Genomic DNA, 16,807 nt, shown 5'->3' on the forward strand with positions numbered 1-16,807 from the left:
TCCTTTCCTTCCAGCTTCATTTTCTCTTCTCTCCCATCTCTCCTTCTTGGGACTGCCTGGCTAAAGTGATAAGATAACCTGCAATGCTTGGCTGAAATGCCCTTTTCCACATGTTCCTCGAGGGCAGGGATGTGTTTCTGTTTTATCTCCGTAACCTTGGTGCCTAGCACAATGCCTCCTGCACATTCGGGCACCTAATAAATACTTGTTAGATTGGATTGAAGGGACCAGTGTCAGGACAATATGCCAGGTTGGGGCAGGAGCCCATGAATTCTTCTCACCTCAATTCTGCATCTAATCATCAATGAAGGCCAATGAAGGTATGCTGTTTCAAAGCATAGAAGCCAGGGGATGGGGAGAGCTACATTGGAGGCGGAAGTGATCAGGCCCTGAGGTTTTGAGGCTAGGGCAAGAAGTAGACTAAAGAATGCCATGAAGTCCATCCCCACCTCTAGCGCTGCTTACCTTCAACATAAGAATCACAACGCTCACTTCTGAATTTCAGACTAAGAGCATAGGTCCAGTCATCAACATATCTTTCCCATATTTTGTCTGGGGGTCAGTTTCTGACCCTTGGCCTCTCATCAACTCCAGATGTTTTCACCACTGGGCCCAGGTCTTACAGACTGATGTACATCTCTCTCCTCTTTCTTCTCTGACCTTGCCAAGTAGCCCTAGTGCCATGCCTGCCCCAAGTCCCTGAATTCCATAGTGGAAATTCCTTACGATATTCTCTCAATCCCAGGGGAAATGAAAATAGGGCCCAGAACAGCATCTTTCCTTTAATCTTCCAATCCCAGTTAGGCACTTGAAGTTCCCAGAAGAAAGCCATTCATCCTCATTGTTTTTTTTTTTTTTTTCTGCTTTCTGACACTATTCATCTAGCCCTTGTCCTTTCCCAATCAATCCATCAACATTGTCCTTGAACATAGTAGGTCATCAATAAATGAATCAGATGGCTGTTGATACTGATTAATGCGGCAGCAGCAGCCATCCTTAAACATTTGTTGAACACCCACCATGTGACCAGCATGACTCCTCCTCTTCCTACTTAAGAGCCATGGCTCACTATAGCCTACCAGCCCCACTGGGCAAGTGAGGCCCTCTCAGGGATTGGATGCAGATGGTCGTATCTCTGGAGGGAGCATTTCCCTCCCAACCATCCTTCAGCTCTAACTCCCAAGAAATCCCAACTAGACACTATTCATCCTATTCCTGGGACTCCCTGAGGTTGCAGCCAGCCAGTCTATAAGCCCTGTCTTTCCATCCAAAGATGGACACTCTGTAAACCACAACCACAGGCCTGGGAAATCAGTGACAGGGCTTAATGTGACTCTTACGGTCTAGCGTTTTTTCAGCCCCAGGAAAATAAGAGGATCGACTGTTCTTTCCTAATGTATACCACTTCCAATTTACAGGATTTCCTCCTTCTCTCTCACCTTCAATGAAGGGGGAGTGGTGGAGACTGTCCTTGCCTACCCACAGATTTCCTCCATCCCACAATGCTAGAGGCCTCTCCATAGGAGAGCACACAATAGCCCTGGGTAGTCCTCCACAAGACCTAGCTGATTCACCTAGGTTGGGAAAGGGATAACATAAAGGGGAATAACAACCTCTTTATCCCCATTTCAGGGGCTGGAGTACCAGGAAGAAAGGCTTGAGTCTGTATGTAACCTTTCTGAGCTGTCAATTCTTATCCTGATAAGAGGAGAGATTGGAATGCCCCCATAAGAGGGCCACAGAGAACCAAAGAAGATACTAGGCCCTAGGAAACAGATTTCTCTGGGTCAAAATTCAGAGGAGCCACCACAAAGCTGTCAATACATTCACTGTCTACTGTGCAGAGACCAACCAGACAGAGGGAAGAAGCAGAAGCTGCTTTCAGGCAAGAAGAAAGATTATTTCCTAAGGGCCCAAAGCCCTTATTTTCTATAGCTGGTTATTTGGGAGTCTTGGCTCCTGAGTTATCTCTGTCAGTTGGGGGGGGGGGTCAAGATCCTGGTCAAACAGAGGCCCTGGGAGCACAGCCCAGGGTCTGCTAATTACTCTGGCTGTGCTTCCCATATGTGAAGCTGTTAGGGCTAAGGAAAGGAGAGTTGGTAGATGATGCTTTGTCTCCAGAAGTAAGGGTTCCCCTTTCTGTGAGGCTTAGCATACTCTCTTGGGCACTTGGGAGCTGGTTGGCCCAGGCTCCCTCCACTCCTGAGCCTGCAGACGCATATAAAATCTGGGTCTCGTATGGACCCAGCATGTCCCTGTTCCCCATCTCTTTCTCCTCTCCCAGCTATGCCCCTCAGCACTCTTCACAATCCTCACCCAGAGCTGCTCGCCCTTCATGCCATCACCAGCCTTCAAGGCTTCAGAGTAAGAGACGAGGCCAAAATGGCACAAGGAGGTTCTTGACAACAGGCTCTTTAGTTGAGGGGGATGACAAGAGTAGAGGATGTCCCATAGTGTGAGTGCCGGGATCTCAGCCCATCCAGAGTCTGGGAGCCCAGAGTCATTTTCCAACAACACTGGACATGCTGCTGACCAGCAGTCTGCCTGGCACAGAAGGGACAGAGCCCAGGGACGCCTCTTCCCTCCTCAACCAAAGAAAGAATGTTGGGTGGAAGGAAGGAAGAAGTGATAGCAACCCACAGGCACAACTAGAGGAAAAAGGCAAAGGAAAACCTGGAGCCAGCAGCCCCACGTCCCTGAAAAGACAAACGGTAACAGCTCACGACGGCCACGTGCAAGTATACCACTGGCAAAGGCCCATGCGTTGGCAGAGAGAATGCAAAATACCTTAGGGTTTTTTTTTTGTGGGTTTTGTTTTTTTGTTTTTTTGTTTTTTGTTTTTGTTTTTTTTCATCTAACAAACTAACACCGTTCAACACGGGGGTCAACAGGTCAACAGAGGGAGTGGAGCCTTGTGGACATTTTCATTGCAACACCTGGTCACCCAAGACAGCCGAGGAACAGACGGACAGACACACACGTGGAGCTGTGGACGGGAGGAGCAGCTGGTTGGTTCTGAAGCCCCACAAACACCAGTGATTTTTACAGCTTTTTTTTTCCTGGTTTTGTTTTTTGTATCGTGGTATTTTTTTTTCCTCATTTCGTTGGTTGCTTTTTGTTGTTGCTGTAGTTGCCGGTTGTTCGTTTGTTTGTGTGTTTGTTTGTTTTTTAAAAAGAAATCACATCTGGTCTTGTTTTCTGCAGACACAGGCACCAGGGGAGGGAGGGACGAGGCAGACACGAGCATGCTGACGCGGTGGGCGCTACCACCTGGCGAGTGGCGGCTCCGCTCCAATCACCGTCTCCGTCAGGATGAAACCACAAAAGGATGTACTGGTTCTGAAACACAAGGTGGGCCCTGTCACTGTACTGCATGGTGGTGTTTTAATCAGGGGAAGATGAAGTAGGAGGGCCTCAGGCAGAGTAGAAGCGTGGGGCATTTGGGAAGGGAAAAAGGAATTAGATAACCATCTCTAATATTGGGGTGGTCCTTTCTAACCTAAGACTGTCTGATTTTGGGACTGTTCTCCCAAAGCTTGATGCCATTTCCTCCTGTCTCCCCTGTCAGGTTACCCCATCAATCTTTTCCTCTTTCTCTCACTTTCAATCTCTCCTTATCCATTGGTTCCTTTACCACCACTTGTAAATATACACAGGTCTTCCTGATCCTTAAGAAACCTTCATTTAATCCTGCCATTCCCTCAAGCTATCATCCTATAACTCCTCTCTTTTACAGCCAAACTCCCAGATATTTATTAGGGAGGGTATATAATTAGGTATTATAATTAGGCATATATATTATATATACTGCTATATATATACTATAAGTGTATATACATATATACACATAAGTGTGTATATATATGTGTGTATGTGTATACACACACACACACACACACACACATATTTATTATTTATTTACTGGGAGCTATTTATATTTTCTGCCTCCACTTTGTCTTTTGACATTTTCAGTCATCCCCTTACTGCTAGAAACCTCCCCCTCCCCGGCTTCCATGACACTGCTCTCACTTGCTTCTTCTCCTACCTATTTGACCATTTCTCAGTTTCCTTTGCTAGATTGTTCATTGTTTTCCTGTCCACAAAGAAGGAGATCGGAGCTAGACACATAGATTTTTTTGAGTCATTTACATAGAAACAATAACTGAATCAATGAGGGAGCTCCCAAGAGTACCTAAAGAGAGAACAGGACCCTGGTCAGAGTTTTAGGAAATTTCCACACTTTGTGTCCAAAGAATAGCCAAATTTTGTGAATTCTACCTCCACAAAATCTCTTGCACCTCTGATCGATTTAATGAAACAAACTAAACAAATATCTTAAGGTCTTAACTATGTGCTAGGCACTGTGCTAGGTGATGGAGCTATAGACACACAAAAAAAATAAAATGGCCTTTGCCCCCAAGCTTTGCTTCCATCCTTCCCCTTCTCTCTATCACACAGCTAGGATTCTCTGTCAGGTCCTTCTCATCTCTTGCCTGGACTACTGTAATAACCTCCTTGTTGCTCTCTTCCTTCACAGTCAATGCTCTACACTTGCCAAAAAGAAACAACTAAAACCCAGGTTTGACCATGTCACTTTTCTACTGAAAAGTCTTTGGTAGCTCCCTGTTGCCTCTCAAATCAATATAAAATCCTCAAGTTGGTGTTGAAAGCCCTATACAATGTGGTACCTACACACCTTTCTAGTCCTACTTCACCTTACTTTCTTTTCCAGTTAAACTGGTCAATGAGCTATTCCCTAGGTATCATATTTCATCTTAGAGGTGGTGCAATGATAGACTTGGAGTCAGGATGGCCGGAGTCTGGATCCTGCCTCATCCTATCCCATTCCATTCACTGTGTGACCCTGGGCAAGACGCTAAGCCTCTCTGAAACTCATTTTTTGCACCTGTAAAAGAAAGATGACAACGCGACCTGACTCCCAGGGTTGCTGTGTGTGGGCCAAGTGAGGTAACATATGCAAAGCTGCTCTGCCAGCCTTGAGGCACCACAAAAAGGCGAGTTGTGGTGGTGGTGGCTACTGTTCATCCCCACTCTGGGCCAGGCCTTCACTTGGATGGTCCCCCATGTCTGGAATGCCATTCTTTCTCCTCTCCACTTCTTTGAATCCCTGGCTATCTTCACGGCTCAGTTCAGCCATGATCCCCCACACAAGGCCTTTCCTTTCTTGTTGCCCTAGTTGTTAGCCTCCTTGAAATGAATTTTTTTATTTATTATGCACGTACTCTGTGCATTTGCAGCATTCATGTTGTACCCTCCGGTAGAATGAAAGTTCCTAGGTAGGAGAGGCTGTTCAGGTCAGTCTTTGCACCTCAGCACCTGCCCAGCACCTTCTCCCTACTTTCTGCCAAGTTGAAGAACTGCCAAATTAATCTTCCTAAAACACCACTTTCATATTGTTCCCCCTTCTTCCTCTTGACTCCAATGTCACACCCTTTGTTGAGGCCATCTTCCCTCCTCTGTAGCAGGCTCCAAACCCAATACCCTGCTTCTCCTCAGTTCCCTTCCTAAACCATCCTTCACCCTGTTGCTTGAATCCTTTACCTAATGTACCCCTTGGATCCACTCTCCAACTCAAAGGGATGCAGTGGCTTCTGACTCCCTACTGATCTTGGCATTCAGGGCTCCCCAAAACCTGCCTCCAACATACTTTATGCTGCTCTACTACCCTGCTCCGCTTTCCAGTCAAACTGGAAGAGCTCTTGCTTTCTGCAAGAACTCTGCCCAGAACCCTGCTTTGCACTTTTCTCACTTTCTCTTACAATACAATTATTTGTATATGTCTTTCTCGCCTGATATGAAAATTAATTATTGATCTTGTATTCATTTTTTATAAATACTGTATGTATAATGTTATATACTTTATTTCATTCAGTAATTGATTCTATTCTGTAACCATATTTTGTATTCTGTGTGGCAAACTGAAGCCTCGTCTTTGTCTCTGAGTGGAGAAGCTCATGGGTTCAGAAGTTCAGTCTTTCTACCACAAGTTAGATGCCATCATTCAGTTTTCCTATGGATTACTTTTAATTAAAGAAAAACTGTTGGGCTAAAGTTTAGAAGTTCAATCAATGCTCTCACAAAACACTCTAATTCTAAGAGAACTGTTTTCCTAGCACTACCTGTAAATCACTTTGTGCCAAGGAGGGTTGTTGTTGTCTCTCATAACTTCAGCGCCTAAGAAACTATCCTCGGGTGCAGACAAGCTGACCTTGCCCCATCTTAGCCTCATCCTTGCCCAATTAAAAGTGGTCTTATCTCATTCCCAGGCACCAGTGAGTCTGCATCCCTGGTCCACTATCAATAGCCTCAGGCTGCAGCTGGGTCCCACAAATCCACAAAGCATTCCTCTAAGAGAGAGTCCTAATCTCACGTGTGAGTATGGCCACTTTCCTTAGTAACCAATCACGTTGCCCTCAATTCCATGATGTCACCAACCCCATAACCAATTGTATTCTTTCTCTGCCTACAAAGTCCTATTCTTTGTTCAGTACTCCCCAAAAACTAAAAAAGGGGAGCTGTCCTTCTGTTCGGGGTCTTTTGGCTAACTGAGGCAGAGCCATTGACACATTTTAATGGCAGGCAGTGCCCCTGTTAATAAAATGCTGTCTTGCATGGAGAGAATGTGCCTCAGTCTACCTTTGTTGAATTTCATTCGCAACACTTATTCCTCTCCGCAAACGCTATGGTTCAGCCAAGCTGACCTCCTTCCTGTGCCTCGGACACAACACTCCGTCTCTCACTTTGGTGACTTTGCAGTGGCTATCCCCCATGCCTGGAATGCTCTCCCTTCTTGCTCCACTTCCAAGAATCCTTCCTTTCCTTCAAGGCTCAGGTCAAAAGCCACCTTCTACAAGAAGCCCTTCCTGATTCCCACAGCTGCAAGGGCCTTCTTCCCCAGATTGCCTCATTGTTTATTTTGTATACATATATACAAAATAAGGTGGTGGTGTTTCCCATGGCTAAACTATAAGTTCCTAGAGGACAAGGCCTGTTTCACTTTTGTCTCTGTATCACCAGCACCTAGCACAATGCCTGGTACATAGTAGGTGCTTAATAAATGCTTGTTGATTGATTGATGGATTGTAAACTCCAGAGCCCATGTTAGAGCTACATTTGCATTTCCTGTATGGTGCTTAATAAATCTTTGCTGAATTGCACAGAGTAAGTGCTTAATAAATGTCTGTTGAATTGAATTTATGTTACTTTCCTGCACAGGAACCTGTAACAGCTTCAGCTTTCTGTTTCCTACTGCATCAAGTCCAAAATCTGCTACCTCCTTGAATCTGGGCCGACCTCTCCTTTTCCTCCTGTCTATGGACTCTGTGCTCCAGCCAAACTGGATTGTCTTGTCTCCTGAATAGATACCACCTGTTCTGACAAAGGCATGAGCCTTTGCTGGTGCTCTTCTCTATGCCCAGGATGCCTTTAACCCCCTTCAGCACCTGTTGAATTGCTACCTATCCTTTAAAGCTTATCACACAGGTCACCTCCTCTTTGAAGCTTTCCCTGTGTGGTCCCCCGCCCCGCAGTGAGTAATGACCTCATTTTTCAGATCTTCTATATTGTACTTTGTTTTGAAGAAAATTACCTGATAGGTAATGTATATTAGAGCTCATTAGGATAGTGTGTATCAGACTAATGGAGGACAAGGACCATGTCTTATCAAAACCTATCTTCTCCCCCACACTTAGCTCTGTCCTGTGCAGGTCCTTAATAAAAGTTTGCTATGTTGCATTCTGGGCAGCTGGGTGGTACAGTGGTTAGAGTGTCTGGCCTGGAGTCAGGAAGACCTGAGTTCAAATATGGCCTCAGACACTTACCAGCTGTGTGACCCTGGGCAAGTCACTTAACCCTGTTTGCCTCAGTTTCCTCATCTGCATAATGAGCTGAAGAAGAATGGCAAACCACTCCAGTATCTTTGTCAAGGAAAACCCAAAAGGGGTCACGAAGAGTCAGACATGACGGAAAATGACTCAACAACAAAGAACAATATTGCATTCTAACACACGCTCTCCTCTCTGCTCAGAACAACCTCTTTGCTGTTCTCTGCACATACATGTACAAGGATAGGTCAACAGATGGTCATTTTGGGGGGGAGAGGGGACTTACTGCTGGCCTGGACCGCTGGAGGCTTCCTGTCTGGAGGCAGGATAATATACCATAAGTAGACCTCACTCTGGAATCAGAGGACCACGACCTAAATCCCACTTCTAACAGTACCTTCTGCAAATCACTTAACCTCAGTTTCCTTATTTTTAAAATGAGGGATTTGGACTGGATTCCAGACCTAGACTGATGATCTCCAAATGACCAGGATTCTAGGGGATAGCAGGCCAGTCTATGGTGTGACAGAGAAACAAACATTTAGGCACTTCTCACTCCACCCCAGGCACCTCATTCTAGGCTCTGAGGGTCTCTGTGATCAAGACCTCATCCTTGGGAATCTGGGTCATATGACTGGGGAGTGGGACGGGAGTGCTCACCTTCACTGCAGCGGGGCCACAGGCGCACCTGAACAGTGGAAGTGGACATTCTGCCACTTGCCATCACGGCGGTGCCAGACGCGGGTCTCCTCTGACTGGCTGGTGCGGGGTCGGCCCTGCCCGTCGATGTACTGCGTGAGACGGATGTAGGCGATGCATGCGGCATCCTCACCGATAACGTGCACATGGGGGTTCAGGATGGTGGTGTGGATGGGTTTGCTGTTCTTGGCTAGCACTGAAGAGGGGGAAGAAAAGGTGGGAGAACTTGCAGCACATGAGGGGCCCCTCCTGAAGCTTCCCACCCTTCCCTCCAACCTGGGAGGAAAGATACTGGGGTACAGTGTGTGGACAGAGGGGGAAGTGGGTACCAGAAAGAAGGGACTATGGGAGGGCAGCCCCAGCTCAGCTTTGGCCCAGAGATGTGCTCCCCTCTATTCATCAGGGCCACCATTATATTCCCCTCACTTGTCCATCCCACCCCATGGCACTAAAACCTTTCACCCCCAGGCAGCTTTGTTCTTCCAGGCACCTTCCCCAAGGGCGTCTCCTACAGGGAAAAAAAAGGCTACATGGCTAGTTTACTCCTTCAGTCTCTGACCAAGCTTACTTACAATTCTCAAAGTAGAATCTGTGGAAGTCCATCCCTTCTACAAGGTTGCCAAGAGCTTCAGGTTCAAATGAGGTCAGGCCTGGGTCACAAATTTTCCTGCAGAACAGATATCAAATGAGACAGACGCGTCAAGGGGGCCCAATGTGTTAGTCCTTCTCTCCTCATACCTAGACCCTGGACCTACCTAGGGGCATTGCTACCTATATACCACTGGGAAAAGTGCATAGGGCAACTCCTACAGGCCCTCGATACTTGCTTCCATCCCTGCACAGCCGCTTCCTTCCTCAACATTCTGTGTGCCAATGTGCCTAGGAAGCAGCTGCTGAGAACCCTGACGCCCCTGGAACACCATGCCCCAATACACTCTCATTGCTGATCACCCCACCTTTGAGTTTACTAACTATACTTTTCTCTCCTTCTGACCCCAGGTTGGTCTGAAATGCCATGGTGGTACTCACGCATAAGCCTCAAAGTCCCCGTTATTGACGGCCTCTATCAGCTGCTCTGTGATCTTGATGATTTCTTGCTTGCGAGCTGGAGGGGAAGACACAATCAAGCTTGCCCTCTGAGGGCCCAGCACCCCCAGGGTGGGTCCAGCCCCCCAGGGTGGGCCCATCAGCCCTAAGTGGGTGGTCAGGCCCCAGGGCACCTGCCTTCTCAAGCATTAAGGGCTTATTGTCCTGTGTTGACCAAGCTCTCTCTCTAGCTTGGCTTTCACAAGCCCCCACCTATATCTCTAGCAGAATTCCATCCCTAGCCACACTGAGTTCAGTAAGAAGTGCTGAGTTCCATCTAGGGAACACACCCCTACATTGGATACCACCCAATCTTGGCCTGCTTGAGGTCAGCATCACCTATGCCAATCCCACTCAAGTTGGCATAATATAAACAGGAGATGAGATACTGCCAAGATGGGATAAGAGGAAGTGCCACATATTCAATAAAGGCAATTTATTTATTAAGGACCTACTATGTATAAGGTCCTGTGTGAGCTGGAGACACAGAAATGAAAGTCCTTGCCCTCAAAACATTCTATTGGAGGAACAAAACGTATACTGATAAATAAATACGGGGTAGGGTGTTGAGGGACTTGTAAGGGGTGTGGGAAAGGAGGAAAACAGAGTTCAGCAATGCTGGGGGGAAAAAAGATTATTTTTAATAGCAAGGACCAAGGGAAGATCATTGGAGGAGGGAACACTCAGGCTGAGCCTTGAGCAAGAGGAGGATCCTAGGGCCCTAGTGGATATGGAAGGGCCCACAGAGGCCACATAAGCCAGGGATTGCTAACCTTTTTGTGTCTTATGGACCTCAACCCTGGCAGTCTGGTAGAGACTATAGACCCCTTTTTAGGATAATATTTTTAAATAATTGAAATATCAATTAAAGGTTGTTGAGAAGAAGACAAAATTGTTTCCAATTCAAATTTATGGATGTCCTGAAATGTATCTATAGTTCCCTCAGATCCATCAAAGTCCCAATGAGGAAACTGAGGAAACATCTTCATAGGGGATATCTCTTACCTAAGATAACCCAGGTAAGTAGGAATCACTGGTGGGATTTGAACCCAAGTTTTCTGATGCTAGCTGGTCTGATCTTCTGAGAGATGAAAGTGAGCATGGAATTTCTTTTTATTAATTAATCATGTACCTATAAATGCACATGGTGTCTCTTCTGGTAGACTGTAAGCTCCTTGAGATGGATGGTCTTATTCTTTGCATTTGTTTTCCCAGCACCCTGGCACATAGCAGGTACTTGAGAAAGTAATTGTTTGTTGACTGATTAAATACCTTGTTCAAGATCACAGAAAAAGTAGGCATCAGAGGTAAAATTTGGATGCAGGACCTCTAACTCTAGAGCCAATGTTCATTCCACTGTATCAGGCTATTTTCATAACCACTCGGGCTTTCCCTCCTTCTTCCTCTCTCCCCTCAGGCCAACCTGCTTCAGTTTCTGCCTTGCCTACATCTCGGCTAGGGCATTCAAAAAAGTCAGGGTAGAGGGGAAGTGGGGGGGGCAGCTCAGGTAACAGATTGCACATGCTTCCTGAACTTCTTCCCAAGCCAGGGCCTCCCCAGAGCTACTTTCTGCCCCTGTCCAATGGCAAAACAGCCCTGAGCACAGGTTTGTAAAGGTAAAAAGCCACAAGAGAGAAACTGTGCCACTGGTAGATACTGGCTCCCAGCCACTGCTTATAAATTATGCCGAGAGAGCCTGCTGGGCGCACAGCCAGCATGGCTCTTCACAGCAGGCAGCAGGACTTAGAAACTCAGGCCCCAGAGTGTCCAACTCATGGCGACAGCTCAGTGCCTAGTGCTGCAGGCCAGCCCTTCCACACCAATGCTGTCTTGGGGAGAATCGTGTCAGCTTCAGCAGAAACAAGGCCAAAGCCCAGGCACCTGCTATCCCCCTGCCCTGAGTCCACTCCTGCCTGGGCAACAGCACAGGCTTCTGAAGCTGCTGCTGTAGACTGATTCTGACGTCTGGGATAGCACATATGCTTTTCTGAAGGTCAAATAATTACAGTGACAATGGTACGTATACTGTGTGAGTGTGTCTATATATGAGGTGTGTGTGTTGGGTATGTGTGTATGTGTCTATATATAGGGTGTGTGTGTGTGTGTGTGTGTGTGTGTATACATGTGCTTCTGTAGCACACACTTGTGTGGAGACATAGCTGACCTCATAGCTACTTGGGAGAGCGGGTTTTTTAAATGAGAGTGCCTGGGTGAACCGATGGGAGTATGAGTCTTAGTGCGAATGTGTGCATATACTCAGAAAATCACACAAGAATCTCTGAGAGGGATCTCAAAGCCCATCGAGACCAAAGTGTTCCATAATGAGAAACCCCCACCATGACTCCACAACCACCAAGTGGTCCTCCAGCGTCTGCTTGAAGACTTCCAATGAAGATGCAACCCATTCCACTTAGGCACAGCTTTAAGGCTTAGAAAGATCTTCCTGACACTGATCTCCAATCCCCCACCTCCTTCTGTGTCCAGACCACGCAGCCCCAACAAATTCAGGGAAGCTTTTGTCTTGCTCTGTAACATGGCTGACATTATGAGAAAGGAGCTTCTTTTCTGAATAATTCACAAAGAAAAGAAATTCAGGAAAATCGCTCACCTATTTTCTAAGTCATAAGATAAATTTCGTTGTTCTACCTTCCCCACATCTTATTGATCTACTGTCTCCTGAGAACGTAGACAGCTAATAAAATAACATTTACAGAAAGAAAAAGAGAGAAACAAACTACTAAACACGTTAGAGAACAGCTAGTCCAACCTTCTCACTTTACAGATGAGGAAAATAAGATCCCAGAGAAGGAAAGTGACTTTCCCCAAGGTCACATGGTTAGACAGTCTACCTTGAGTCCATATGTGAGGGAAGGAAGGAAATAGGCATTTATTAAGTGCCTATAGTGTGCCAGATCCTATGCTAAATGCTTTACAAATATTATTTCACTTGATCCTCCCAACCACCCTTGAAAGTAGATCCTATTATTTCTTCCATTTCACAGTTGAAGAAACTGAGGCAGAGGTTAAGTAACTTGCCCAGGGTCACACAGCTAGTAAGGACAGATTTGAACTCAGGTCTTGCCTGGCTTCAGGCCTAGGACTCTATCCATTTTACTATCTAACTGTGAATGTGTGACTGTCTCAGGACAACCATGCACGTGGGAGTGTGTGTGTGTGTGTGTGTGTGTGTGTGTGTGTGTGTGTGTGTGTGTGTCTTGTGTGTATGGATGGGAGTGGGTAATATGTGTGAAAGTGCATTTGTGGGAATGAGTAATATGAATGATCATTGCATTCAAGACATGAGTTCAAAAATTCTGGCTCTGCTCCTTACTACCTGTGTGATCACAGATGAGCTCATCTCTCCAGCCCTAGTTTCCTCACTGGAGGAAGGGACCTCATTAACTCTGTGGCCCAACTCACACCCAAATAGAAGCCCCATTATTTATAACCCACCCAGTAAGTGCCCATTCAGCCTTTGCTTGAAGATCTACAAATACAGGGAGCCCTCGACTTTGCAAGGCAGTTGATTCCATTTGGAGCAGCTTTAACTCTCAAGAAGCTTGTCCTGAAACTAAACCTAAATTTGTTTCTTTGCAAACATCCACCCATTGTTCCTAGTTATTTTCTCTGCAGCTAAACAGAATAAATCCAAGCCATCCTCCACAAGACAGCTTTTCAAACACTTGCAAACAGCTCCCTGGATTCTTCTTTTCTTCAGGCTAACCAGGCCCATTTCCTTTAACCAATACTCACACGGCATGATTTCAAGGCTATTCGCCATGCTGTTTGCCCTTCACTGCTCTCATCAACATTGGCAACGTGGCACCAGGACTTGAACACAGTACTGCCAATGTGTTCTGGCCAGTGTGGAGTAAGGTGGGACTATCATCTTCCTATTCCTGGAAGCCCGGACGCTCTCCTTGAGTCCAAGATTGCATCAGCCTTGGGAGCTGCCTCATGGTGTTGTGAATTCCTTGAGCTATCTCCCCTTTACCTCTTCCCATCTCAGCTGAGACCACTCTCCAAGATGGCTAACAACCTCATTCTACATGAATCTTTCTGACCTCTTGGCAGCAGCAAGACATGGCTGATGCTCCCCCTTGCAATTTTCCTTTTTCTTGGCTTGTGTAATATGGTTTTATCCTGGTTTTCTTCCTGCGTTTCTCTAGCCACTCCTTCACTGGCCTGAAGTGAATTGTTTCCTCCTCTTGCCCCCAACTTTGGCTCTCCCACAGTCCGTGGCCCTGTTTCCTTTCTATGCTCTGAGAGCTCATGAATTCTTATGACTTCACCTCTATACCACCTTCCTTCCTCTTTTCCATATGGATGATTTCCCTGACATCTCCAGCCCTAACTTCTCTCAAGTTCCAGTTGTACAATTCCAGCTACCTGCTGTACAGTTGCACCCCATTGTCCCACAGGCACCTTCAATGCACAATGTTTAAAACAGAAGTTATCATCTCCTCTTCCCCACCCCCAAATTAGATAGAAATCTTTGCTTTATCCTTATCCTTCACCCTCTTTTCTTGGGTCCTGCCAATTCTTCCTCTGAAAAGGCTCTCATAACTCCCCTTTCCTATTTCCATACTTCACAGCTGAATTACAACCATATCTTTCCTGAGCTTCTATATGCCAGCCTCTCCCTATCCTAATCTCTTCTTTGCATCACTCCTTTTTACATAAATGCTGATGGATGTTGATTTTTAGGCTCAAGGTCCCTACTGTTCTTTGTTCTAACTGCTGACTCTGGACAAATTCAGCTCTGGGTTCCAGAAAGACCAGCCCCCAGGGTCACAGGGAGCAGACACACTGACCTCTCTTCAGCATCACCCACTATCATAACAACAGTTGAACCCAATGTACATGATGGTAACATTTAGAGTTGGCAGGGACCGAGGGACTTGGTAGGCATTCTAGTCCAACTTTCTAATTCACAATTAAGGAACCTGAGGCCCAGAAAGGGGACATTATTTGGCCAAGGTCCCACAGGTGGCAAGGATCATAATATCAGAGATATCTAGAAGGGACTTCATGGGTCTATAACACTGATTTTGTGGATGAGGAAATCGAGGTCCAGAGAAGTAGAATAATGGGTCCGAGGTCACAGAAACAGTGGAAAGCTGAGGTAGGATTTAGAGTCAGATCCTCCGACTCCCAAATCCACTGTTCTTGCCTCTACAACCATGCTCTGTAGACCCCTTGGCAAACCTGAGGTGCAGGTGATGAGTACAGCCTGTCCCTCTGCATTTCTCCTCTGTGGCTGGATCCAAGGCCTCTAGAACCCAGGGTCAGGTTAGCCCAGAGCCAGAGCATGGAACAAAGGACATATGGGGAACTGCACCTTCCTCTAGATCAGGTGGTGGTGGTCAGAGCGCAAAGATGCCAACTTTGTCTAGCCGCATCTCCCAATCCCAGCCTCCCCCTCCACAAAACAGAGCAAAAAATTTGTTAGCCAATAATACCACCTGAATTTTCCACATGTATTATCTCTTGTAATTATCACAACCCTGGGAAGTGTTCAGGGCAGGTATCACTGTTCTCATTTCAGAGATGGGAAACTGAGATTCCTACAGATTAAGTAAATTATGCAAGATTATACAGCTGTCAGTTAGGACTTGAACCCTGGTCTTAACTCCTAATTTAGGTGGTTGTTGTTTTTTCCCACGAGTTTTGGGATGGAGTCACATTGATTTATTTCTCTTACTGGCTGCTTGATAGAATGTAAGCTCATGGAGGGCAGGGAATGCTTGTTTTTTTGGGGGGGGTTTGTCTTTGTATCCCCAGTGCCTGGCACAGTGGCTGGCACATAGTGGGCACTTAGTAAATTTTGAATGCTTCAAGGAATGCAATGTCTGGGCCCCATCAGCAAATCTTCCCAGAGGAGACAGCCTTGTAGTCTGCCATGATGGTGGAGGGCCAAGTCAACATATTATGCCTCTGGACCTCCCTCTCTTCACCTCCCCCCACCAAAAAAGGGGCAGAGGTTGGGTCAGAATGAGAAGGTCCTATAACTATGGGATTTAGGGTTGGAGTGGACCTTTGAGATCATCCAATCCAAACCCTCATTTTATAGATGAGGAAAGTAAGCCCAGGGTCCTTGACTCCAAAGTCAGCTCTCTTTCTACCACACCTTGTTATCCTTTTGTGTTTTGACCTCAACTTTGTATCTCCCCCATGCTTAGCACAAAGCTATGTACACGGTATTTTTTTTAAGTGTGGATGAAGTGGGTGAGAGGGACAGGGGACCCTTAGACTTGGCCTGGGAGAGCCCCCTTTGGGCCAGAGGTGCCACTTCAGACATCTAAGCCCTCTTGGGAGACATGGGGAGTGTCAGCCTATGGAAAGATCAGGACTTCTAATGTAGCTCCTCCATATCTATTTGTGTTTTTAACTGAGTGGGTCTCCTGTAAATGCTGGCTGGCTTGGATTCCGCTTTGTATTCTTCAGAGTCCCCAGTTATAACTACAGGAGGCCTGAGGCAGGGCAGGAGGAGAATGAAGGGTCAGAGAGGAGAGGACAAGGCACTGGGATGAGGACAAGGCGAGACGAGGCAAGGTGGGATTGGGGAACAAGAAAAGAGGACGGTCAGTGAGCGCAGGAAGGAAGGGAGGAGGTGGGGGGTGAATAAGAAGTAGAAGGGATTAAAGAAAAATGAGTGAAGGAAAGAAAACGTGAAGGAGAGGAGAAGAGAAGAGAGGGCAATGTCAGACAAAAGCAGAGTGGTGTTATTAGCAGGAGCGCTGACCAGACCCTTAGGCCTCCACTGGCTTTGGGGGTATCCACACTGTCCCAGGTGAAAGTCAGGAAGAGAGAGTATCCCGAAAGACAATCCCTAGGGACACAGAGAACAGAACATGCTGCCCTCCCTCCCACATCACTCGCCATCATAACAAGAGTTGAATCTGATATACATGACTAAGATTTAGAGCTGGAAGGGAACAAGGGACTTTGTAGGTATTTTAGTCCAACTTTCTAATTTACAGATAAGGAAACTAAGGCCAGAAAGGGGAAAGGTTCCAGGAGGGGCTCCAATCAATCAATAAGCATTTATTAAATACTGACTGTATACCAGGTACTGTGCTAAGTACTGGTGATACAAAAAAAAAAAAAAGCAAAAATCATCTCTGCCCTCAAGCAGCCTACAGCCTAAAAGGAGAGAAAATACACATACATCAGAA

At 46.3% G+C, this 16,807-nt stretch overlaps 1 protein-coding gene and 1 long non-coding RNA gene across 5 annotated transcripts in view; one reads left to right on the top strand and one right to left on the bottom strand.

Annotated features, from left to right (window-relative positions):
- Window positions 1-3,250: 3,250 nt before the first annotated feature.
- Window positions 3,251-16,807, bottom strand: part of CAMK2B (calcium/calmodulin dependent protein kinase II beta) — a 295,350-nt gene continuing 281,793 nt past the window's right edge. For all 4 annotated transcript variants that reach the window (XM_027851841.1, XM_027851833.1, XM_027851858.1 and 1 more), the window contains 4 exons: window positions 9,573-9,648; window positions 9,116-9,210; window positions 8,505-8,739; window positions 3,251-3,339 (listed from right to left, as the gene is read on the bottom strand). In XM_027851841.1, coding sequence (XP_027707642.1) covers window positions 8,507-8,739; window positions 9,116-9,210; window positions 9,573-9,648 — 404 coding nt within the window. In that variant the 3' untranslated portion in view covers window positions 3,251-3,339; window positions 8,505-8,506. The remainder of the gene's footprint in view (window positions 3,340-8,504; window positions 8,740-9,115; window positions 9,211-9,572; window positions 9,649-16,807) is intronic.
- On the top strand, window positions 3,274-9,614 carry LOC114035613. Its single transcript, XR_003568236.1, has 3 exons — window positions 3,274-3,351; window positions 6,288-6,393; window positions 9,543-9,614. It is a non-coding gene; the product is annotated as an uncharacterized LOC114035613 (long non-coding RNA).

This window comes from Vombatus ursinus, unplaced genomic scaffold, assembly GCF_900497805.2.
Source record: "Vombatus ursinus unplaced genomic scaffold, bare-nosed wombat genome assembly UNPS02000580.1, whole genome shotgun sequence".
In the NCBI taxonomy this organism is placed as follows: Eukaryota; Metazoa; Chordata; class Mammalia; order Diprotodontia; family Vombatidae; genus Vombatus; species Vombatus ursinus.